The sequence below is a fragment of the Myodes glareolus genome, chromosome 4 (genome assembly GCF_982192425.1).
Source record: "Myodes glareolus chromosome 4, mMyoGla1.1, whole genome shotgun sequence".
NCBI lineage: Eukaryota > Metazoa > Chordata > Mammalia > Rodentia > Cricetidae > Myodes > Myodes glareolus.
In genome coordinates, this window is record NC_142029.1 from 595572 (window position 1) to 622223 (window position 26652).

At 39.7% G+C, this 26652-nt stretch overlaps 1 protein-coding gene across 1 annotated transcript; it reads left to right on the forward strand.

The window, feature by feature from the left end:
• On the forward strand, positions 1–26652 carry Lztfl1 (leucine zipper transcription factor like 1). Its single transcript, XM_048423853.3, has 10 exons — positions 1–153; positions 4038–4162; positions 7492–7686; positions 9114–9174; positions 15160–15231; positions 16580–16645; positions 16732–16809; positions 24071–24247; positions 25484–25587; positions 26199–26652. Exons 1-10 carry the CDS (start codon positions 25–27, stop codon positions 26215–26217), a joined length of 1026 nt encoding a protein of 341 aa, XP_048279810.3. The 5' UTR covers positions 1–24; the 3' UTR covers positions 26218–26652.

The window sequence follows — 26652 nt, forward strand, 5'->3', positions numbered from 1 at the left end:
TCTATCACGTGATATTAAGGGCCAATGACAGTGTGCAGCCGAGGACTCACGTGCCTCCGTTTCTATTGGCAACCCGCGGCTTCTAAACAACCTACTCCCTCAGGCCCTAGGCGCCGGCCTCCCAGTTTCCTGTGTGATCCCGCCACCGCCATGGTGAGTATCCGCTCCGGAGAGGCCCTGCTAGGGATGGGACCACGAGCAGGGCCGCGCTGGCCGGGCCTCGGTGGAGAACGGGGACTGGGATCACCTCGGCCAAGCCGCGGTGAGATCATGCTTGGCTTTCGCCGGCCTGCCCCCCACCCACCCACCATCCTCAGCCGTCCGAGCAGGCGCACATCTGCCCTTGGAAACCGTTCACGGGCTGGTACCAACTTTCCGTGTGAGCTTGGTTGAGTCTAACTTTCTGCAGCCCCTTATTTTACAGCTGATTCAATGTGGGTGGTATTTCCTTTGTTTGGACTTGTGAAGACTTTAGGCTAGAATGTAGCTCCGTAGGAGAGTTCGGCTTACCTTGAAACAGGTAAGACTGGGAAGAACACACCAGTTCATTCAACAGCTTGCCAGTTTAAGTGGTTGTCTGTGGATAAAAGCACGAAAATGAGGTTGAAGGGGGAGTGGCGTTATTGAGAGTACTGCTCAAATGGACTGTCGACATAGCCCAGCAGTCAGGATTCCTAGTAAGCCCGCACTTTGTGTACACCTGAACAAAACAGATCAGTCCTTAACCTTCCTGAGCTTAGAACTAGTCCTGCTTCTCTAGATTTCAAAGACTAGTAAATAATGCTAGTGGTGCCAAGGGGGAAAAATGCTTGAAGGAGACCCATGTACAGCGGAGGTTCCCTTTCGGACCCGGATTAGGCACGGACCACACCCAAACACCTGTTTTCACAGAGAGATCATTTATTAAGCGGAGAAGAAACGTTAAAGTGGCCGCTTTCTAACTCAGGCAGAAAAGGGGAGCTTTATGTTAGAATGGGCTAGGATGCGGCGGCATATTTTGATTTGACATATTAGGTGAAGAGGCTTTTGATTGAACTTTTTTTTTACACTTTTTAAAATTTATTTATTATGAATGCTGTGTTCTGCCTGCATGGATGTCTTTAGGCCAGAAGAGGCCACCAGATCTCTTCATAGATGGTAGTGAGCCACCATGTTGTTGCTGGGAACCCAGGGCCTCTGGAAGAGCATCTCTCCAGCACCTGATTGCTGGACTTTGATAGGTGTACCTTGACAGTCAGCCTCATGAGGGGAAAGCGGTGGCTAGCTTTAAGAATACAATCTAATGATGTGTGTGTGTGTGTGTGTGTGTGTGTGTGTGTGTGTGTGTGTTAACAAGACAGAAGGAGTGGGAAGAAGAGCAAGGCCCGCAAGACCCATGCTTGCCACACTGAGCTGACCAGAGTCCCTTCAGTACTGATTTGTGTTCTTACTCTTTTCTGTCAGTTTGACAACTAACACTTGGCAATTGGGTGTAGATGATTCATTAGTAAATTGAAAGTCATACAAGGGTTGGTAAAATTACTCATAAAATAATGCACATAAAATAAAAACTTTTTAGCAATAGATCCACTCTCCTGTTTGACTGCTAGCCAAAGCTTTTTTTTTTTCTTTTTACCTCCAGATAATGATGGGGCAGCATTCTGGAGGCAGAGAAAGGTGGATCTCTGTGAGTTTGGGGCCAGCCTGGCTTACAGAGCAAATTCCTGGACAACCAGTGCTACACAAAGAAACCCTCTCAGAAAAATCCTTTAAAGATATCATAATGCATACAATGTATTTTAAAGCCTATTTACTTCCCCCTCCACCTCCTCCCAGATTCATCTTGTACTTCCTGTTGTTTTTTTAAACCTACTTTGTATATGCTGCCCATACAATTATGGGTGTGAGACCATCCACTAGAGCATGGTCAACCTATCATGGGCCATACTCTTAAAAGGAACTGACTTTCCACCCTCCATATGTCATTGACTATCCATTACTCCTCAGGAGTGAGGTCCCATAGATTCCCTCCTACCTCCATGCTAGACTGTTGGTTAGCCTGACTGTGCAGGCAACCACAGTTGTGAGTTCCTAGCACAGCAGTCCTGTCATGCCTGGAAGACACTTTTTATCTGATCCTATGGATTCGTCTCTTAGGCCCTTTGCTTCCTCTTCAGAGATAGTTTCTGTGCCTTGGGAGAGGGGTGTGGTAGAGCTATCCCAGCTGTGGTAAGCCTGCTTATTCTCTGCACTCTGACCTGTTGTGCCTGCTTTAACCACCATCATTGCCCAAAGAACCTTCTCTGATCAGCTCTGAGAGCTGCATTTACCTATGCAGCATCTTGATTTGGTTATTTTAAGATAGCATCTGGCTTATTACAAAGACTAGTGGCTATTTTCAGACCAAATATACTTTTTAAGGCTGTATTTGGAAAGGTGAAGTTTCTGTGATAGAAATCTGAAAGTCAGTGTATTAAAGAATGCAAATGTTTTAATTCCCTCCCACATGACATCTTCTCTGTTGTGGAATATTGCTTCAACTATGCAAAGATGTGCTGCATTTGTTTCACCCTGCCTGCCTAAAGCACCTGATTGGCTTAATAAAAAGCCAGTAGCGAGGCAGTAGAGGGATAGGTGGGGCTGGCAAGCAGAGAGAATTAGGAGGAGGAATCTAGGCTTGAGAGGACAGAAGAGAAAGAGGGAGAAAAAGAAGGTGAAAGAGAGATAGCCACCTGAGGCCAGCCAGCCAGACAGACATAGAAGAAAGCTGGAAAGTAGGACATACAGAATGAAAGAAAGGTAAAAATCCCTGAGGTAAAACAGAGATGAAGAGAAACACATTAAATCAAGTTCTAAGAGCTAGTGGGACAACCATAAGATAAGGCCGAACATTCATAACTAATATTAAGTTCCTGTCATGATTTGGGAACTGGTTAGTGGTCCAAAAGAAAGCCTATTACAGTCTCTCATTTAGATTAGTAAGTGGGTCTGTGCTGCTCACTGAGGTCAGGATTGAGGGCCTTATCTTTCTGTTCTTTTGGCCCTGGGTCATAAAGGTGGCTCATCCTAGTCACCCCTTCCGCCATCTCTCAGAGAAATTGGAAATGACAAAGGTTTAAAGTATACCCCATATCTTCAGTCTGACAGGGATCCACAGCCAAGCACTGGTCTGAGCTCCTGGAGTTTAGCTAAAGAGAGGGAGGAAGGGTCATATGAAGAAGGGGCAGGGGTCAAGATCATGATGGGGAAAACCTACAGACAGCTGACCTGAGCTACTGAGAGCTCACAGACTCTGGACTGACAGTTGTCAGTCCCTCTGAATGTAGGGAACTAGGCCCTCTGAATGTAGGGAACAGTTATGTGACTTGATCTGTCAGGGGTGGCAGGATGACAATGGGACCAGGACTTATCCCTGGTGCATGAACTGGCTTTTTGAAGCCTGTTCCATATGGTGGGATGCCTTGCTCATCCTTGGTACAGGGTGTAGAGACTTGGTCCTACCTCAATTTGATATGCCAGACTTTGTTGACTCTCCAAGAGAGGTCTTTCCCCTCTGAGGAGTAGAAGGGGAGTGGGATGGGGATGGAAAGTTGGGGGTGAGAGAAGGGGAGGGAGGGAGAACTGGGATTGGTATGAAAAATGAAAAAAAATATTAAAGAAAAATACCCCATACCTCTTTGGATTACTTCTGTTCCTGAGAAGTAGTCATGTGACTATATTTGACTTCAGGAAAGTTCTAGCAGGATAGGTTGGGTAGGTAGGAGGAAGAGAAGACAACAACCTGATATACATCTAGTACACAGTATCATATCATCATTAGTTTTTTGTTTTTACTTTTTATTTTCTATTTTTTGAGACCAGGTCTTTTTGTGTAGCCCTGGCTGGTCTGAAGCTTACTGTGTAGATCAGATTAATCCCAAATTTAGAGATCTGTCTCTGACTCCAAAGTGCTGAGATTAAAGAGTAGGTCACCACACCTGGCCTAACAAAGTCTTGTTTATTTTCATTTTTAGTTTTGTTATGTGACCTGTAAGACTAACAAATTCTCTCTTTTTCAGGCAGAGTTGGGCCTAAATGAGCACCATCAAAATGAGGTTATTAATTACATGCGTTTCGCTCGTTCAAAAAGGGGCTTGAAACTTAAAACAGTAGATTCCTGCTTTCAAGACCTCAAGGAGAGCAGGTATCAAGAGATTTTAAGGCCTTACTTCTCAAAACTGTGGGTCATAAAACCGAATGAATGTGTATTCCTAAAAAATTTGGCAGTAGGAAAAGGTTTCTGAAAATGCAATCACTAAAAATTAGCTCATAATTAAATTCCTGATGAATCCGCAGTGTTCTGAAAGCATTTGCCAGTGTTTTGTCCTGTGATGACTTCGCTGCAGCCTGGGTTCTGTCACACTGCAGGTGGTCACACTGCAGCCTGGGTTCTGTCACACTGCAGGTGGTCACACTGTAGCCTGGGTTCTGTCACACTGCAGGTGGTCACACTGCAGCCTGGGTTCTGTCACACTGCAGGTGGTCACACTGTAGCCTGGGTTCTGTCACACTGCAGGTGGTCACACTGCAGCCTGGGTTCTGTCACACTGCAGGTGGTTACACTGCAGGTGGTCACACTGCAGCCTGGGTTCTGTCACACTGCAGGTGGTCACACTGCAGCCTGGGTTCTGTCACACTGCAGGTGGTCACACTGCAGCCTGGGTTCTGTCACACTGCAGGTGGTCACACTGCAGCCTGGGTTCTGTCACACTGCAGGTGGTCACACTGCAGCCTGGGTTCTGTCACACTGCAGGTGGTCACACTGCAGCCTGGGTTCTGTCACACTGCAGGTGGTCACACTGCAGGCACATTTTGCACTGCACAGATGCAAGCTGCCTGGAACTCTTTGGCTTAGACTATTGTATGCTCTGAATTACAGCGATTCTACTATACATATAAATATTCTGCTCCTACGAAAACATAATGTTTTAATTATAGCAAAGACAGTATTTTCTTATCATCATTCCTCAGCCTGTATCAAACAGTATCTCTGGAGTCTGTTGTATTAGAATCTTTGATTTTTAAGAATTGTTACTTGAGTTGTTGAGTTCCATTAAAAAAACAGAAAGTGAATTGTGATTTGGGAAAAAGATAGAATTTCCAACTGTTTTTGAAATGGCCATAAATATATTTTGCTGTTTTGTACTATGTATTTTTGCAGAGCAGCTTTCTTAACATTGATGGTTGTAAAATCAAATTATCAATGAACTCTGAAAAAATGTTGAAGGTATGCTCTGCCCTTTATTATCAGATACTCAAATAAGCACATAAATACTATAAAAATAAGCACAGTCACTTCGTTATATGAAAAATTTGCTTTCAGCTTTAGTAAATGGCAAATTTTATGTATACCAAAGAATTGTTTTAGGAAAAATTTTTTTCTTTCAGTTTTTCAAGACAGGGTTTCTCAGTGTAAAGCCCTGGCTGTTGTGGAACTCACTTTGTAGATCAGGCCGGCCTCAAACTCATAGAGAGTTATGCCTTTGTCACCCCAAGTGCTGGGATTAACGGCATGTGCCACAACACCTGGTTTGTTCTAAGAAAACATTTTATGATTTTTAATTAGTAAATCTGTGTACTTACTTTATATACCTGTGTACCTGGTCATGTGAAAATTTCTCAAAAAAGAAAGGGTCCTGAGTGGATAAATTTAAACTCTGATTAGGAAATCAGAGAAAACCATGGATTCATTTTGGTAGCTAGCATGGGGTTGCTAGGACAGAAACCACAGCAGTTATTGAGAGAAACTCCCCTGTGTTCCATGGATTTGTGAAATTAAATAGTTGTGGTCTGACAGTAATAGTATCTTGTCAGACATGTACATGATAATCGTTGTATACTGGAAAGTTTCAGATAAAAACTGTGAAGGACTTATGTATCAAATCTTCCATAACTTTAATTTCTTAAGTGATTTTTAAAAGAGCAAAGCCATATGCCATGGCAGTTATGAACCTGTGCTATTCATTTAGAAGAATTAGGAGAGGGAAAAATAGCATGAAACACTTACTTGGTAGTACCAATTGTTAGTTGATTTGAACCAAAAGTTCGTACGTTTTGTTGGCCCAACAATGAAAAGTAAATGTTTAATGTCAAGTCCCATGTAAGAAGAAAAGGGCTCGGGGTTGTCTGTAGCTACTGTGGAAGTCATCAGCCTTGGACTAGTTTCTGTTCAACTAATTAACCTAATCTGGTGATTTGGTTTATTAATCCCAGTGAATGAAAACAATATAGCTGGCAAAAATATGGTATAGTTTTTAAAGAATATAAAAAACACTAATATTTTAATAAAGACTATGAAATTAAAGTATTATGTTCTTTAAAATGGCTGTATTCTTCTGGTTAAACGATAATAATTATACATTGAATACTACTTAGTGGAATATAGTGCTTTATTTATTATTGATTTAAGCATAGTTATACTAAGACTAAGTATAACTGACTCTTGCTTTATTTTGTGTGTTTGGAAGAAAGGAAAAGGACAAAGGTGAGCTAAGAGTCTGAGGGGAGAGACTGGAGGAACAAAGCTGGGAGTGGCAAAAATTATGTTGCTGTGACTGTCATTGGGAGTAGGAGGTGTGCATGGGTGTGTTAAGGACTCCAACTCTTGGTCATGTTGGGTGTCGTCACCCACAGTGGACCCACAGGCAGGCAGGTCTCTTCTACCCTCTCAGCTCTGTACAGTTAGGGGATTGAAGATGATGGCTCATTCCCTGAAATTCCTTTCCAACCCAAGTATCTCCAGTGAAAGTAGATTTTAATGCTGCTTTGATGGAGACTTTAATTTTTGTGGTGTCATAGTAGTACTTTAAGACGTTAGATTTTATTTTATTTTGCGTCCCTGAACTGCTAAGAAAATTTAATATACAACTTTGGTTTGTGTCTCATAGGCATTTACTAACATTTAAGTGATTCACAATATTACTAAAATGCTAGAGAACTGACAGAAGATGGAGAAGCTATGTGTTCTAGGAGACTTTTTTTTAAAAAAGATTTGTTTATTTATTATGGATACAATGTTTTGCCTGCATGTGTGTTTTGCCTGCAGGCCAGTAGAGCACACTAAATCTTATTACAGATGATTGTGAGCCACCATCTGGTTGCTGGGAATTGAACTCAGATCCTCTGGAAGAGCAGCCAATGCCTTAGCTGCTGAGCCATTTCTCCAGCTCCCCAGGTGGCTTTTTAAGTTTCTAAGTGTGATAATACTAATTTAGAGGAATATAAAGTAAAAAATAATAGTAATGAAAGGTTAAATAGATGAAGATTTAAGGGGTGTTTCTCAGCATGTAGTTGTATTTTAAAGTGAATACATTTGAAGAATTATCCACAATCTAATCATTTTAATAAATCTCTCCCAGAGAGGTTCCTGTAATATTTTATTCTTTAAATGTCCTGATGTGGGTTTCTGATTTCAGTTGTATTTTGAAGTTGCTCCTGTGATTAGTTAGCCATTGGAGTCTTAACTGTTTTCAGGCTGGTAGAAGAGACGTTCACCGTGGATGAGGTCACAGAAATCCTGAATGGGCTGCAGGCTGTGGTACACAGTGAGGTGGCGTCTGAGCTCATCAATACAGCCTACACCAATGTGCTACTCCTACGGCAGCTGTTCTCACAGGCTGAGAAATGGTACCTAAAGCTACAGACAGACATCTCTGAACTTGAAAACAGGTAAAATTTGTACCTATAGTTGAGATACAGAGACCCAAGCATGATCTTAAAAACTTTGCTAGTGCTTTCCTTGGGCTGGGGTGTGAGACAGTGTGGGTGGAGTGGCAGTAAAGCACACTCACTAGATGGTCCCTTGAGTAGCACTCAAAGCCCTCTTAAAGAAATTCTGTTTCCTTGGCCAGGCAGTGATGGCGCACGCCTTTAATCTCAGCACTTGGGAGGCAGAGACAGGCGCATCTCTGTGAGTTTGAGGGCAGCCCTGGTCTACAAGAGCTAGTGCCAGGACAGCCAGGGTTACACAGAGAAACCCTGTTTCTAAAAACCGAAAAGAAAAAGATACTCTGTTTCCACCATTCTTAGGTACTAAAAGAGCATTTGAGCTACATGAAACTGCTTTTCAATCTATTTAAAGTAATGGTTCCTTACAGCATCTTCGGTAGCATAATTAGTATTACAGTGGTCTTGATACACTGAAGTAACGATTGGAACTGTCGAAATGTATTGGAGTATCGATTATAGCACTGCACATTCATTTCTAGATAACTACATTTAGGAAATATAAACTATAAAAGGCTTTTTTAAAAAGTTTTACAATATTGAAAAGCTCATAAATTCAGAAACCTCTAGTAAGATCAGTGAAGTTAAAACTTGTCTTGAGAAATAGCATGCCAGTTGGGCATCATGGTTCATACCTTTAATTTCAACACTTGAGAGGCAGAGGCAGGCAGCCTCTGTGAGTTCAAGACTGCTAGGGCTATACAGGAAGAACCTGTCTCAAAAACAAAAAAAAAATACAGCCAGAAAAAGGACTCACTGCCAAGCCCTGCAAATTGTTCTCCAAACAATCTCTCCAGTGGAAAGCGATGAGCAAATGCTAAGCACAGTCCCCAAGCAAGGATGGAAACTCACTTGGCTTCTGCAGCTGCCAGTGACTGGTGAGAGAATGCTGAGTGTTGATGTTTGAAGAAGACAGAAGAGTGGTCTCTGAGACAGCACATCTGTCATGGTAGATCATTAGGGGCGTGTTCACACCACCTATATTTCCATGGAATATGCCAGTATTCTTGCTGTGGATTAGTTTCATATCCAAGACAACTGTATTACAAATCAGACTTTTTCTCAGATAGCAGTAAATATTGTGCAATAGAGAAATCATGCACAATACAGAAATACAGAGAAATAAAATTGTCATTTATATATTATAGGCACTGCTCCTTATGTATTACTACATATATCATATACCTACCAATTACAAAGTACCAAGAGCTGCAGATGATTCAGATTTGCTTACAGGAGTGTAAATTACCATTACTAATTAAATATCAGTTTTACACAATCTTATGCTTCTTTCACAAGCATGGGATAGGCTGGTTCTTGTGAAATCTATTGTCAGTGAATATTCTCTTAAATTTGCTTTTATTCTTCAGAGAATTATTAGAACAAGTTGCTGAATTTGAAAAGGCAGAATTTACATCTTCAAATAAAAAGGTAATTTTAATAATTTCTAAATCCTTACTTATTTTTGCATGCATGGTTATGTGTCAGTGTGCTTACCTGCTTATGTGTATATGGTTGCACATGTGTACAGCTGCTTGTGCATATGTTTGTGCTTGCATATGGAGGCCAGATATTGATGAAGTGTATTCTTTGGTCACTTTCTACTTTTACTGAGGCAGAAACTTTTACTAAACTTAGAGGTCACCAATTTATCAACTAGTCAGCTTTCCCTAGGAATCCCTTGTCTCTGCCTACTGCTACTGAGCCAGAGATTACAGATAGGTCAGCATGCCTACCTGGTTTTTTATGTGGGTACTAAGAATCCAAACTTACGTTCTCAGGGGTCCCCAGGTAGGGGTCTTGCGCAAATCAGGACACAGGGGATGCAGAGTATGAACAACTGCATAACAAGCTGTATTTCATATGACTATTTATACAGACTAAAAGGCATTATCTCAACTCTGAAAACCCCTAACCCACATACATGATCATGAGAAACTCTTACCTCACCTTGCAAGAAACAATATCTCAATAAATAACAGTAATAAAAATAAAGAGAAGTACATTGAAACAAGGCAAAAAATATACAGAAGCAAAGCACTTCTTTAATCTATATCTGGTAGAGCGTGAAGAACTGAGCTGAAAGGCCACTTCCTTATCCAGGGTACAGATTCTGACAGAACATTTGAGAAATGGGCAGAGAAAGTATGCTTTCATCTATACTTGGTTTGCCAAGCAACCGTTTCCCAGCTTGGTCTCATCTGTCCCAGGAGAAGCCTGCCCTCTAAGCCAGTTCTGTGTCTCCACAGTTTTTTCTTCCATTTTTTATTTTTATTTGAAGCTAAATGGAGTTTCAACCATAAAGTATGTAAATTTTCTGCATTTGATCGAATACAAAACTGATACATAATCATAAGAATGATTACAATAAGCATACCTCCGGAGGTATGGAGAATACTTTGTAAAAATCCCTTAGAATCTAATCCTGTCAATTCATCAACAAAAACTTGTGCAATGGTGGAGGCATCTGAATCGGGAAATGATTTAGCAGAAGTAAATCCTATATTATCATGTAAGTGATCAACGAGAGATCGAGCAGAGGCATTGCCTAAAAGATAAGCTTCATTAACCTTCCATTCATGTAAAGAGTCATTATAAGCCTAATCAGTAATGCAGAAAGTGGGTTTAATTCCAATCACAACGCAAGGTAATTTGTTCTTGCAAAGATAGATATTTCTTTCTCAACCATCCACAGTTTGCTTAAGTACATCAGTCTCTGTCCGAAGTCGAGCATCTATTTGAGCTTGCTGTATCCAGAGTTCATGAGAATCTTTATGCCATTGCTCTACAAAGTGTTTTGTCTGCAAAGACCTATGTAAAGCAATACCAGTCACAGCAGTAGCAACAACAGCAATAAGGTTAAGAATTACAACTATTACTATACCTAACATGTGCTTTGTTCTTTTAATATCTTTTTAAAGAATTCTACAACAATATGATCTAGAGGATTTTGAGCCCAAGAACAACCCAAGTTTACAGGCAGCAGCCAAATATGTGTACACTGCTGTAATATCATAAGTGATTGATTATGAGGATTAAACTTTACAGAGGAATTAATATATGAATACAATAGACAATCATAGCAACTAATTCCAGTAGTGACATTGACTCTTCCAACTAAAAATACATATGGTAGTGGCACACAAGCAGTAACATTAGTACTTCTAAACAAGGTAAATTTATAAGTAGAAGTGGATACTGCTGTTCTAATAAATGAGCCATTAAAAAGCTGAACAGGTTTTAAGGCAGCTACATTCTTCCAAATACGCGTCTGTATTGCAGTAGGGGCTGTGAGTAAAGCAATGCGATTATCACTGATTCCTCCATCTCCTCATGCCAGAAGACGGCTTCCAATTATCGTTTCATTCTCGGCTCTATTCATCCTGGTAACATTAAGCAAATCACAAGTGGTAATATTCCATTCAGAACAACTGTTAATAAATTGACCATATGGGCCCCAATTAATCAATTTATTTTGAATTATTTTGCCAAATTTGCTCAAACAAGTCTTCCAAATAAATAGCTGATATTTTAAACCATAATATGTAAAATATGGACATATAGGATATGCTAATTCATAATTTTCAATAATATTGTCCCAGGTCTGATTAATGGACCATGCTGAAAGTCTTTGAAGATGAGTATGAGATCTGTCAATTTTAATACCAGGTTGTAACCAATGCTGAAATCCCATTGAAAAACAAGGACCATTTTTAAAGCATATTGACTCCCTTTTATCCACATAAGTAAAATTATATGGAGTCCCTTCAAAATTATTCAGATAAGTCAAGTTATTCCAAGGAGGAGAGAGGATACTGGGAGTGGTATACACTAACACATCAGTATCTTCCCAGAAGACAGGCTCAAATGTAGTTGGGATAGGGACATAAGCCCAATAACTTACAACTCATCCCTGAACAGAAGACACAGTTGACAAAGCACACGTGGCCAGTAAGAGATGTTCACTTGTAACCAATCTTCCAGACTGCTGGACAATAATCTGACCCTGGGCTGCAAGAGATTTCACCTGACCCCATGTTGGTAGGGTGAGGACTGATGCCGTCGAGGTCACTTCCATAGAGATAATCGTGCCATGGCCAATACTGGAGGGCCATCATGACGACGTCGCACTCCTGTCTTCAGCTTCTGCTCCTTTCCAAGCCCTGATTCAGTCAGTGGCCGGGGAGCCATAATTGACGCCCATCCTGCGGAGAGACAAGACTATATCCTCTCCCTTTCACCATTAGCAATGAAGGCTGCCATTCAGCATCTATGGCAATTTTGACCCAAATTTTTTCTGTCAGTTCAGCATTTGGGGTGTTTACAAAATGTTTCTCTGCTCTAGTTAAAACATCCCCTTGGGGCAGATTCAAGAAATTTAATTAGAATAACACCTGATGTAAAACGGCTCTCACATCATTCTGAAAATCCCACATTAATTTTCTATTATAATCTTCCTTTCTCCTCCTTTTTAATTTTTTAATTTGTTGTTTCAAGGTATGATGGGCACATTTAACAACAGCTTGACCTGTGGATTATATTCAATACCTGTTACATGAGCAATATTATACCATTCACAGAACTTAGCAAATTTTTTGGAAGAATAAACAGGTGGTCCATTATCTGTTTAAATAAGAGAGGGAACACCCATGATGGAAAATACTTCTAATAAATGCTGTATAACATGATTTGTGTGTTCTCTAGCCAAAGGGGTAGCCCATATAAATGCTGAAAAAGCATCTATGGTCACATGGAGGAAAGATAATCATCCAAATTCTGGGATATGAGTAACATTCATTTGCCAGATTTTATTTGATTGAGATCCTTGAGGATTAACCCCTGAGGAATAGAACATATATGTAACGGATGACAAATTGGACAGTTTAAGATAATTTGTTTAGCTTGTTGAAATGGAATTTTATATTGGACATGTAGATGATTAGCATTCATATGTAAATGTTCATGTTCATCTTGAGCAGAGGAAAAAGCTACTAATTTATCCACTTGAGCATTTCCAAATGTTAGATATCCAGGCAAATTTGTATGTGATCATACATGGGTAATAAAAATGCGAGAATTTCTATTCTGAATAAGAGTTTGTAATCATTTAAACAAAGTTAACAAAGAATACTTAGAGGAAGGAAGTACAGCATTAAAAATATTTTGTACAATTCCTACAACATAAGCTGAATAGGCTACAATATTTAGTTCTCGAGGAAAATCTTGAAGGGCTTTAATAACAGCATATAGTTTGTTTGGTTGTACTGAAGAATAATCTGTAAATTCTACCCAGTACTTAGATTCTGTCCAATAAACACCTTTTCTCTTGTCTACAATTTATTTTAAGGTGACCCGTTTGCACCACATCCATTGCATTTTAAATCTTTTGTATTTTTATTTCCCCTTTTGCAAATTATGATATGTGGTGGCCATAGTTTCAGCAAATAATTGCATATTTCTACTTTCAGATAAAATGTCTTTGCATACCTTCATATAACTATTGATATCTCCTGTTTCTTTTACCGATAGCATAGCTTGTTTACAGTCCTCAGTGGCATTTTCATATGCTGGCACTCTAAGAAGTTGTTTCCTGCCTCCTCTCCAATTACAGTTCTTTCTATTGTTTGTTCTAGTCTAACCAGGAGCTCAACGTAAGGCTCGTTAGGTTTCTGGATAACTTTAGTCCAAGAACCATAGTTCTCTCCCACGGGGCGAAGGTGCTCCCATGCTTCCATGCCTATTTCTCTCAGCTGGTCATGTATTTTAGCTGTGGTATTAGTCTCTGATTAGGATCATCTCAAGTTCCTGTGCCTGTTAACATAGGAAAAGTAATTTCCCTTAGCACAGGATTGAGCTAATGGCTGCATTCGTTCAAGCTTTCTGAGCACAAAGGTCAAAAAACCACATTTGCCATTGCAAATATTCAGGTTCCCTTAGCAAGGAACGACAGACACCTTCCAATCTTCTGTAACCCAGTTTCCATAACGTCTGATCATGCCATTGAGCGTTTCTTTAACATAATGAGATTGAGGATCATATCAAGTGACAGCTTTATTTATACAGACTAAAAAGCATTACCTCAACTCTGAAAACCCCCTTACCCACATACATGATCATGAGAAACTCTTACCTCATCTTGCAAGAAACAATATCTCAATAAATAACAGTAATAAAAATGAAAAGAAGTACATAAAAATAAGGCAAAAAGTATACAGAAGAAAAGCACTTCTTTAATCTATATCTGGTAGAGCGTGAAGAACTGAGCTGAAAGGCCACTTCCTTATCCAGAGTACAGATTCTGACAGAACATTTGAGAAATGGGCAGAGAAAGTATGCTTTCATCTATGCTTGGTTTGCCAAGCAACCGTTTCCCAGCTTGGTGTCATCTGTCCCAGGAGGAGCCTGCCCTCTAATGCAGTTCTGTGTCTCCACAATTCCTGCAGTCCAGCCTGAATCCCAGGTCGTGTAAATCCTTCATTCAGCTGATGCAGAGCATATACTTTATGGTGGTCACCCCTGTGATTATGTCCTGACTCTGCTTCTTCACTGTGCCATAGGCAGATTACAAGACAGCGGGTGGAGACAGCCTGGTTGTCTTTCTAAGCAATTATGTGCTGTGGTATCCCTTACTAGGTACACCATAAATCATATGATTTATGAGTTTATCTTGTCAGATAGCTAAACTCTACTGAGATGAATCCGTGTATAGAGACACAGAAGACATTTTCTAATAACTCTTTAGAACATGTTTCTGACTAAGGAATTTTGGGATCGGGGGGATACTAAACTACCAAAATATTTGTGCTAAGTTCTTATTCATCTATAATTCCTCAGTCATTACAGCTTCATGGTATAAGGTTCATACAGAAATTATTTTAAGCTACCACAGATGAAAATCTACCACAGTCCAAGAGGCTAGATATTTATCAAGTCTGGCAATGAGCTCCTTGTCTCCCTACTTTCCATCTGTATTAATAAAAAGGTACAGGGAGGTTGGGTTTCTTTGGGTGGGAGGGGAGGGGTTGCTTATTTGTTTTTGTTTTGTTGTTTTTGTTTCTGGTTTTGAAGACGGTTTCTCTGTGTTACAGCCCTAACTGTCCTGGAACTTGCTTTGTTGACCAGGCTAGTCTTAAACTCACAGAGATCCTCCTGCTTCTGCCTCTCGAGTGCTGAAATTAAAGGCATGGACCACGATACCCAGCTGGGTTTCATTTTTATTTCTATTATTATTGAGCTTCATAGGGTACATCATAGGCACTGGACATAACAGAATGAAACCACCCAGAACCGTTACGTCTGTGGAGCTGAATGGTGGATTATTTATGGATTTTATCTTGCTTTTAGAAAGTTCAAATGTTTAATGATTCTTGTTTTACTCTGTGGTGATTTTAGATTATTTTCTTCATTTTGTTACAGCCCATCATAGATATCACAAAGCCTAAACTTATTCCAATTAATGAAGGTGGAACAACAGAACTGCTAAACAAGGTAATAGTTTCATCATTCTGAGAAATGGGAGAACCTTGGTTCTGCCCCTTGCACCCCCATTTCCTGTACAGTGCTAGGGTAAGAGAAATAGTCTTGTCACAGTTTTACTGAATGGAACCCAGTGTCCAGAAGAGGGCATACTTGCTTTGTAGAGTCTGGAGTGACCGATAGATCTTTTCTCAGTAAAGTGTAGGGTAGGGAATTTTGTACTATGTTGTTCTAGTGTGCATTTGAAATTTGTGATCCACAAAAAAATATATGGCTTTTTTAATGCTTATAGAAGTTATCAGTATAAAAATAAATTTTTCTCAACTCCCATATTCTTGGCATTATGCATGTCAGATTTTGTTGTACTTAAAAAGCAGTACAGTACCTGTACAAAACTGTTATCAAAACTGTTACCATTTCATTGGGAAGTAGGAACTGACATTTCCAGAAGCAGAAATGAGAGACCTAAAGGGTTCTGTGGGTGGTGTAGTTCTGTGTGGATGTGAGGAGATAAGAACAGGCGTTTGAATGAGACAGCCTCCAAGCTGGGTCTTAAAGATAAATGCAGGCTAAGTTAAAGGGGGCTTGTTTGGCAAGGGAGCAGAATGGCTACTGGCCAGAGGCAGACAGAAGATTGGCATGACAAAATAACCAAGCACAGGGTCTTCTGAGCAGTTCAACATGATATCGGAGTAAAATGCAAAATCAGACTTGTCAGGGAGGTACATCACATATCAAAACTGCATAAGGATAAAGGTGTTTGGCCTCCCTCCTCAGAGCCATGCAGAAGCTGGAGTACTGGTTACTAAAATGATGAAGGTAATGTGATTTCAGGGTTAAGTGGCAGCAGTGTGACAAAGAACAGGCCCGAGTTGCAGAATCAGAAAGCTAGGTAAGAAAGGAGAATGGCTGAAAACAGAGAACAGAAGATGAAAAGGTGTTTCTAAGGGAAAGGCAGCTGTGGGGTTGGGACAGCCTTTACGAAGACAGGATTTTACTCCTAACCAGGGCATTTGAATTTTTGAGCCATTGTATAATTTTGGTTATTTTTTAAGTGAAATAAGCAGTGATCATTCCAAGTGTTAAACATATTTTGGTTAAAATAATAAAATTCAGGGGCTGGGAAAGGGCCCAGTGGTTAAGAGAACTTGCTTCTCTTGTAGAGAACCTCGGCTCAGTTCCCAACATCCTTGTGGTAACTCAAGGCCATGCATTACTCCCTTTCCAGGGTATCTGAGGCCTTCATCTGGCTTCCACTGACATGCACATTGTATATATACATACATGTAAGCAAAACACTTCTGGATAAAGTAAAAATAAATCTTTAAAATAATAATAATATTTGAATTTACTCACAAAGGAAATTTTAAGACTTCAACAAGAAAATGAGAAATTAAAGTCAAGGCTGAAGACCATTGAAATACAGGTAACTGAGAAATCCTCCAATACAGTTATTGAAGAATTAACCTAGAAAGTAAAAGTTGAGTGTGTCCTGGTTACATTTGATTATAGGCTACAAATGCTTTGGATGAGAAGTCAAAATTGGAAAGAACACTTCAAGATTTACAACTTGAGCAAGGAAATGAACAGGTAAAACAATTTTATCTATCTTTTCCACAGCTTATAAAAAGTAAAATTAGAAACTTCAGCCATAATCACTGTTCCTCGTGCTCTGTCTGTTGTTTTACATCGAGAAGCCCCGGCTCAGAAACTCCATCCTTTGTTCATTTTCTAGGGATGAGTCACAGCTCACGGGACTAGCATACGTTAGAGATTTTAATGACAAGCAAGATGTTCTTACATTTATTATTGTTAATTTTTCTCCTTTCCCTCCTATACCCAATTAGAATTGAGGCAGGGGAGGGGGTGGAATAAAGGAAGTGGAGGAAAATTTACATTTGGGTTTTATTTTTCTGAATGTTACTTGAGTCTTCTTTGGATGAGGTTACAGTGAGAGGAATTTAATTGGTTGCAGGCTTCATTTATACAGCATGCTGTGGGGATACAGCAACATCCAGAGTGGTAGCTCTGCAAACCTCCCTCAGAATAATAACTGAATATTGCTCCACCTGCTGGGAGTTCATTAGTATATCATTGCCTCTCCCACTGAGTGTGACATGGTATTGTGATTTTATATGAGCAAGGCCATGTGCTGAATTTTCAGTGTAGAATCGTCTTTTTGTTTGTTTTGTTCTTTTATGGTCTTTTGTTGTTTTTGTTTGTTTGTTTGTTTGTTTGTTTGTTTTTGACTGTTTCTCTGGGTAGCCCTGGTTGTTCTAGAACTTACTCTGTAGACCAGGCTGGCCTCAAACTTAGAGATCCTCCTTGAGTGCTGGGATTAAAGGCTTGTGCCACCAACCCTTGGCATAGAATTGTCTTTTCCATGGTTGTCATTGTAAATGTCTGCCAGTCTTTAAATCTACCTCTGTATATTTTCTTTTTTTCATTTCTAACATTTTTTTTCTTCTTATGGAATGGGTATTGTGCCCAGAACCTATATATGCTAGGCCAGCACTCCTATGCTGAGCTGTATCCCCAGCCTTCATTAGATTTTGTTAAACTTTATTCTGCGAAAAAATTCAAACATGCAAACATACAGAGAGTAGTATAATGAACCCCCATGAAACCACTACTCGGCCTTACAATCATCAGGCTTGGCCAGTCTGGCTTCATTCCTACTTACACTTTCTTCCCTTCATCCATGTCTTTTTGAAGCGAGTCTCGGGTGTTATTTTTTCTGTAGATACTTATTCTTATTGATATGTTATTTCTTGTATGGCTAAGGAAAAGTGTGTGTGTTTCCATAAGAAGGTGAAGATTCTTTTTTCACTTTCTGTGAAGAACTGTGATGGAATTTTAATGGGAATTGCATTGAATCTGTAGATTGCTTTTGGTAGAATGGCCATTCTCACTCTATTAGTCCTATTGATCCATGACTATAGGAGCTCTTTCCATCTTCTGGTGCCTGCTTGTTCAGTATTTTTATTCAGTGTCTTAAAGTATTTGTTATACAAGTCTTTCACTTGCTGGGTTAGAGTTGTTCCAAGATATTTTATTTATTTTTGAGACTGTTTGAAAGGTACTGTTTCCCTGATTTCTTTTTTGATTGGTTATCATTTGTACATAGGAAAGCTACTGGGTTTTGTGTTAATTTTGTATCCTACTACTTTGCAAAAAAAAAAGTTTATTAACTATAAAATTTTCTTTGTGGAGTTTTTAAAGTTTTTATATAGAAAAAATAAAATAAATAAAATACTTGGACTTCTTCCTTACCTATTTGTATCCCCTTGTTCTCGCTCAGTTGTCTTATTGTTCTAGCTAGAACTTCAAGTTCTGTATTTGAATGGGTATATCTGAAAGAGTGGACATCTTTGTCTGATTTTAATGATACTTTGAATTTCTCTCCATTTGGGTTGGTGTTGGCTATGGGCTTGATGTAAAATGTTTTCATTATGTTGAGATACGTCCCTTGAATTCTAGGACTTTTATCATGAAGGGGTGTTGGGTTTTGTCAAAGGCCTTTTCTTTATCTAATGAGATAATCCTGTGTTTTTTATGTTTCAGTCTGTTTATGTGGTGTATTACATTTCTTGATTTATAAATGTTAAATTGTCCTTATATCTCTGGAATGAAGTCAATGTGATCATGGTGGATAATCTTTTGATATTTTTATGGATTCATTTTACAAATATTTTATTGAGAACTTTTGCATCTATGTTCATAAGAGATATTGGTCTATAGTTTTCTTTCTTGTCATTGGGTCTTCTTTCGATTTGGGTATCATGGTAATAGTAGCTTTTTGAAAAGAATAAGGAAATGTTCCTCAGTTTCTATTTTTGCAGAATAATTTGAGGAGCAGTGCATTAATTTTCCTTTGAAGGTCTGGTTTCTGTATTTAATCCATCTGACCCTGGACTGTTGTGGTTGGAAGACCTTCCCCCGCTCCCCTGACACAGAGTTTCTCAGTGTAGCCTTGGCTCTCTTGGAACTCACTCTGTACACCAGGATGGCCTAGACTTCACAGAGATCTGCCTGCTCTATCTCCCAAGTGCTGGTATTAAAGGTGTGTGTCACCACTGCCCGGCTGGTTGGGAGACTTTAATTTCTGTTTCTGTTTCACTAGGGGTGATGGGTCTGTTTAAATTGCTTTGATTTTGATTTAACAGTGGTAGTTTGCATATATCAAGAAATTCTTCAACTTAGGTTTCCTGGTTTGGTGGAATTCTGATTTTTAAAGTATGTCCTTGTGATTCTCTGAATTTCCTTGTTATCAGTTGTAATGTCACCATATTCATCTTAAATTTTATTAATTTGGAATTTCTTTCTTTTAGCTAATTTGGCTAAATCTTAGTGATTTTCTCAAATAACCAACTCTTTGTGCTGTTTTGTTATGTTTTTATTTCTTGATTTCAGCCCTGAGTTTATTTCTTGACATCTATTCTTTTTTTTTTTAGTATGATTTCTTCTTGTTGTTCTAGAGCTTCTAAATGTTTCAATGATTTACCAACATGAGATCTATCCAGTTTTTTGATGTAAGCATTTAGTGCTATGAACTTGCCCATAGAACTGCCTTCAATGTGTCCCATAGGCTTGGGTATGTTATGTTTTCATTTCGTTCAATTTTAAAGTTTTTCATTTCCTTCTGTCTTGACTGGTCTTTCTTTTTTCTTTCTTTCTTTTTTTCTTTTATTTATTTATTTATTAAAAATTTCCACCTCCTCCCAGCCTCCCTTTTCTCTCCCCCTCCCCATGTCCCCTTCCCTCTCTAGTCCTAAGAGCAGTCAGGGTTCCCTGCCCCGTGGGAAGTTCAAGGTCCTCCCCCCTCCATCCAGTTCTATAAAGGTAAGCATCCAAACAAACCAAGCTCCCACAAAGTTAGTCCATACAATAGAATAAAAACCCAGTGCCATTGTCCTTGGCTTCTCAGTCAGCCTTCATTGCCAGCCACATTCAGAGTGTCCAGTTTGATCACATGCTCCATCACTCCCAGTCCAGCTGGCCTTGGTGAGCTCCCATTAGATCAGTCCCACTGTCTCAGTGGGTGGACACACCCCTCGTGATTCTGACTTCCTTGCTCATGTTCTCCCTCCTTCTGCTCCTCGTTTGAACCTTGGGAGCTAAGTCCAGTGCTCCAATGTGGGTCTCTGTCTCTATCTCCATCCATCGCCAGATGAAGGTTCTATGGTGATATGCAAGATATTCATCAGTGTGGCTATGGGACAAGGCCAGTTCAGGCACCCTCTCCTTGGACCTGGGAACCCCTCTAGAGACAAGTCTCTTGCAAACCCTAAAATGGCTCCCTTAGTTAAGATATTTACTTCCCTGCTCCCATATCCACCCTTCCTCCATCCCATCCATCCCTTTCCCCCAAGCTCTCCTGAATCCTCCCCTTCTCCCTTCTCTCTACCCATCTCCCCTTCCTTCTACCCCTCCACCCCCCCGTGCACCCAAGGTTGCCTGGCAATCTTGTCTACTTCAAATATCCAGGAGGATAACTATATGATTTTCTTTGGGTTCACCTTCTTATTTAGCTTCTCTAGGATCACTAATTATAGGCTCATTGTCCTTTAATTATGGCTAGAATTCACTTATGAGTGAGTACATACCATATTCCTCTTTTTGGGTCTGGGTTACCTCACTCAGTAAGACGTTTTCTATTTCCATCCATTTGCATGCAAAATTCAAGATGTCATTGTTTTTTGCCGCTGAGTAAAACTCCGATGTGTATCTGTTCCACACCTTCTTTAACCATTCGTCTATTGAGGGGCATCTAGGTTGTTTCCGGGTTCTGGCTATTACAAATAGTGCTGCTACGAGACAGGGTTTTTCTGTAGCTTTGGAGTCTGTCCTGGAATTAGCTCTGTAGACCAGGCTGGCCTCGAACTCACAGAGATCCACCTGCCTCTGCCTCCCAAGTGCTGGGATTAAAGGCACGTTCCACCACTGCCCGTCTTGACTGATCTTACATTCAGTAGTGAATTGTGCAGTTCCCATGAGTCTGTGTTCTTTCTACTGTTTCTGTTGTTGATACCCAGCTTTAATCCATGGTGGTCAGATACAATGTAGGATGTTATTTCAATTTTCTTGTATTTGCTAAAACTTGTTTTTTTGTCTATGTATGTGGTCAATTTTGAAGAGATTTTCATGAGCTGCTGAGAAGAAAGTATATTCTTTGGTGTTTCAATAGATGTCCACTGGGTCCATTTGATTTGAGATGTAATTTAACACCAGGATTTCTCCATTTATTTTTTTGTCTGAATGACCTGTCTGTTGGCAGGAGTGGGCTAAGTGGGTTATTAAAGTCATGCACTATCACATGTGAGGGTTAATATGGATTGTAGCTGTAACTGTATTTCTTCTATGAGCTTGAATATGCTTGTGTTTGGAGCATAAGTGTTTAAAATTGTAATATCTTCTTGGTGGGTTTTTCCTGTAATGAGTATATAGTGTCCTTCCCTATCACTTCTGATTAGCTTTGACCTGAAATCTATTTTGTCAGATATTAAAATGGCTATACCTGCTTGCCTCTCAGGTACATTTGCTTAGTACATCCTTTTCCATGCTTTTATCCTGAGGTGATGTCCATCCTTGATGGTGAGATGTGACTTTTGGAAGCAGCAGAAAGATGGGCCCTGTTTTCTAATCCAGTCTGTTAATCTGTGTGTTTTTATTGGAAAATTGAGACTATTAATACTGAGTTATTAATGAGTAATATTTATTGATTCCTGTTTTTTTGTTGTTGTGATAGAAGTTTTCCCCTTTTGGATTTGCTGTCTGGGATTATTTATTGTTCCTTTTTGGGTGTAGTTAACCTCTACAGACTCAAGTTTTCCTTGTAATGCCTTCTGTAGAGCTGGACTGATAGATTGCTTGAATTTAGTTTCATTGTGGAATGTTTTTCTGTCAATTATGATTGATATTTGACTGGCATCTGTGGTCTCTCAGAGTTTGAAAACATCTGTGCAGGCCCTTCTGACTTTTAGAGTCCCCACTGAAAAGTCAGGTGTTGTCAAATGGCCTTGCCTTTATATGTGATTTGGTCTTTTTCCCTTGCAGATTTTAACATGTTTTTTTTTGGTCTGTATGAATTTCTTTTCTGGTTCTATGTGTTTGGTGTTCTGTATGCTTCTTGTACCTTGATAGGCACCTCCTTCTTTAGACTGGGGAAATTTTCATCAATGATTCTGTTAAAAGTAGTTTCTGTGCCTTTGACTTGAGTTTCTTTTTCTTTTTATAATTTATTTGTACTTAATGTTCATTGGTGTTTTGCCCTCGTGTGTGTGTGTGTGTGTGTGTGTGTGTGTGTGTGTGTGTGTATCAGAAGCCCTAGAACTGGAGTTACAGACAGGTGCGAGTGACCATGCAGGTGCTAGGACCTGGATCCTTCAGAAGAGCAGTCAGTGCTATTACCCGCTGAACCATCTCTCCAGCCCCTGAGTTTCTTCTTTTTATTCTAACCTTATTATTGTAGATATGGTCTTTCCATAGCATCCTAGGTTTCATGTATATTTTTGAGCATGGATTTTTTTTTAACATTTTATTTGACTGAGCTATCCATTTCTTCTACCTTGCCTTCAAAACCTGAAGTTCTCTCCTCCATGTTTTGTAATCTGTTGGTGGGGCTTACTTTTGAGGTTTTAGTTTGGATTTTCTTTAGTGATTCTAGTTCTACTTTCATGCCTCAAAATGCTTTCATTATTTCATTCAAATGTTTGTATTTTCACTGTCTTCTTTAAGGCATTTGTTTATATTCTCTTTAAGGTCCTTGAACATATTCATAATTGCTGTTTTGAAGTCCTTGTCTTGTGCATCAGCTAGATTGCATTTCTCAGCTCTGATTATCACGGGGTTCCTGGCTTCTGGATGAGGCATGTTATACTGACTGTTCACGTTTGTGTTTTTGTGCTGAGATTTCAGCATCTGGAGTTAAGGTGCTTGCAATGTTTCTTGGTGTAGATATCTGGCTGTGTCTTTGGTGGGTGGGTGTTCCATTCTTGGTTCGCTGTTGCCCACTCTGGGTCCTTGGAGTCTCTGGCAGAGAGTGTTTCTATAGGTTGAGAGTCACACAAATGAATGAAGGTGGACTTAGGATAGCTGAGAAGGACAGCATGAAGGAACTAGGGGGACTGGGGTCCACACCAAAAGGAAGAGTTCCAAAAACATAGGTGTGGTGGGAGACTCATGCAAGCAGGCTGCTACAGAACAAAGAATAGGCCTAGAGAGGTTGGAATGGAGACAGAAAATAAGGGTTGCTTTGTTTTTTAATTTGACTTTTCAAACTGATGTGGCCTAGGATCCAGCTCAGTTCACTAAAGGCTTGCTTAGCGGGCACAAAGCCCTGGATCTGATCCCTAGTACCACATAGACCAGGCGTGTTGGCGCATGCTCATAATCCTGGCACTTGGGAGGTGAAGGCAGGAGGGTAGGTGTTTGAGATCATCTTTGGTTACAAAGCAAATCTGAGGCCAGCTTGATTTATAAGAAACTCCACCCCCCATACCCTTCTCCAAATGATTTGCCATTCCAACCCTCATACACATAGTGTTGTCAAATTAAGATCTCACTTCTCTCTTCTTCAGTCTTTGACTGAAATTCTAGCAGTTCAAAAATCCTGTTTTTTATATTTGGAATGCAGTGACTACTGAATATCTGCCATGTGTATACCAAGGCTGAGGCTGGATTGAGCCTGCTGGCATCCCTGCTGGGATTGGCACTTACCCAAAAGGGTGAGAAAAGCTATGTACATACACAACACGGCACTACTGTCTCTTTCAATGTTGGATCACTATTTTGAAACAGCTGTTATTTAGTATGTCAAAGGAAATTCTACTCATGTATTTATTTTTCATAGGATTTTATAAAGGCCCATGACTTGGATGACTTGGAAAATACAGTTGCAGCTCTTAAGAATGAATTTCAGAAAACCCTTAATGACAAGACAGAAAACCAAAAGTCTTTGGAGGAAAACCTAGCAGCAGCCAAACATGACCTCCTCAGAGTCCAGGAGCAGCTGAGCATGGCCGAAAAGGTCAGGACACACACAGAAGGGCTTTGCCTGTTTTGACTGATTATCTAATGCATACAGTATTTGGAGGAACAGATGTGACCAGATAAATGCTAGACAATGGCAGGAGAGGGTTATTTTTATTCTGGGTTTTAGTCAATGTATGTTTTGAAGGCCTATTATTTTGGGCACTTTTATTCTTCTATCTTTGTGATAATGGACTGCTCTCTTCTTCCTTCACATGCGGCCTCCACTCCACACCTTCGCATTGGTTTCTGCTGGCTCTTCCTACAGCCTCACAGAGACCTGGGTGGCTTTTTTTTTTTTTGAGATATTTTTCAAAATATTTTATATGGGAAATACGTAGAGAGTAAATTCTTGATTTAAGGGTTTAGATACTTAAAAATGTGTGTGTGAGACTGAAGAGATGGCTCAACAGTTAAAAGCACAAGCTGTTCTTAGAGAGGACCCGAGTTTAGTTCCCAGCACCCACTGTCCAATTGTAGGGAATCAGTGCCCTCTTCTGTCTTCCACGGGCACCAGGCATCCATGTGGTAAACATACATACTTATAGTGAAACACTCATATACATAAAATAAATAAGTAAATTTAATTTTTTTCAATCTTCTGAATTTTTTTTAAAAAGGATTATGGGTGCTAGGGATAGAGTCCAAGCCTTGTGCCTGGCGAGTGTTCTGCTAGCTGTGCTACAGTCCTAGGAACTAACACGTAAGATTCTCAAATTAAGGGCTAAAAATATGGCTTAGTGGTTAAGGCTCTTGGAGAGGATTTGGGTTTGGTTTCCAGCACCCACATCTGATGGCTTACAACTGCCCATAATTCCTGTTTCTGCATGAATGTGGTTTATATAAACTCACACTGTTAGATACACATACAATTAAATAAGAAGAAATGAATCCTTTTAAAGACATTCAAGTTTAAAACCCTTTTCCTTGAGTTTCTAGAACTTGGGGATTTAAAAAACTATTGTACATATTTCACATGAAAATTAGTTTGTGTGACATACAGATTCCCATATCTAGGATAGAATGTACTCGTTACTTGTTAACATGGTGTTGCCTTGGAAAATAGTAATATTTTATTAACGTCTCATTTAAAGTATTTTTAAAGTTCAGGTGGTTTTAATTTTATACAAGTATATTTTTAAGGAAATAAAATTAGCAGGCTGTGTATTTTTATCACATTTGTTATTCTTTCCTTAACATTTCTTAGTAATGGTTGACATTTTTCACAAAGCAGGAGTTAGAAAAGAAATTCCAACAAACAGCAGCATATCGAAACATGAAAGAAATTCTCACCAAGAAGAATGACCAAATCAGAGACCTACGGAAAAGACTGGCAAGGTAAGCTGGCCAGTCCACCCTGGGGCTCCTCTCCACACTTGCCTGCTGGTACCAATCAGTCAAGCCCTGGGTAGGCCCATGTTTAGTCCACAGGGTTGCTTTTAGGCCCAACTAGACATTTTCCCTCACCACGCGGTACTTGGTTGCTCTTGGCAGTGGATCCATTAGCAGGTAATGGCACAGAAATAACAGCGGGCAAGGGAGCACATTATGCTTCATGGTGTTCTCCAGATACTCATACCCTTTGCTTGTTGGGTCATTTTTGTCATCAGTGACTTTGTCAGAGTTCTCAGGGAGGACATTTGTAAAGTGAAGTCAAGATCAGATTTGTAATGGGAGGGAGTTTGTTACCTTGACTCATAGTCATGTCAGCTGTCCATGATCATCTGAGGACTGTCATCATTATACTAAACTACCATGAGGCCTGGAATCTGAAGATGTCTTAGGTGATCACCATCGTAACACCAGTCTTGAGTATCACTGACTTCTGTTACAATAGGGATAGAAGGTGAGCAGTTACGCCATTCCAGACAGTTAGTGGAGGTATTTCACTTATGACAGCAACAAGAACAAAAAGGATCCTGACAATATGCTCTTAATTTTGTCTCTAGATACGAATCTGAAGATTAAAGACTGAAGGTTTTGTCTAGAACCTGCCACACATAAACATACAAGTTATCTCCATCCACCTCAGGCATGTATTTTGAAGCATTTTGTCATATTCTCTCTTTTTCCTAGTGTTTAGACTTTGCTTGTAATATTAGAATTAGCATTCTTGTCTTTAGTTCTCTAACCGAGAAGAGAAAAAAAAAAAGTAATGATTTTTTGTTGTCCCAAACACCTGTCTGTCAGTGCTCCAGAATCTCCATGCAAGTACAGTTAGATTTCTTCATGGCAGAAAAGAGTTTAGAATGGAATAAGAGCCATCCTTTTGTGTTAGTAAGAAAAGTAACCCTTTTAATGTTAGAGACACAGTACCACCAATGCTTGTACAGTCCCTGAATGTAAAGATAAATAGTAAAGTTATTAAGATTGCAAATAAACCTCTTATTTTTAATAATGAAA

Bases quoted from the DNA above. Each gene is read 5' to 3' on its own strand.
- Lztfl1 (XM_048423853.3), top strand. From the start codon at position 25: ATGACAGTGTGCAGCCGAGGACTCACGTGCCTCCGTTTCTATTGGCAA. The intron at 15,232-16,579 runs GTAATAGTTTCA...TTACTCACAAAG, and splicing joins CAACAGAACTGCTAAACAAG to GAAATTTTAAGACTTCAACA. The intron at 24,248-25,483 runs GTCAGGACACAC...TTCACAAAGCAG, and splicing joins AGCTGAGCATGGCCGAAAAG to GAGTTAGAAAAGAAATTCCA.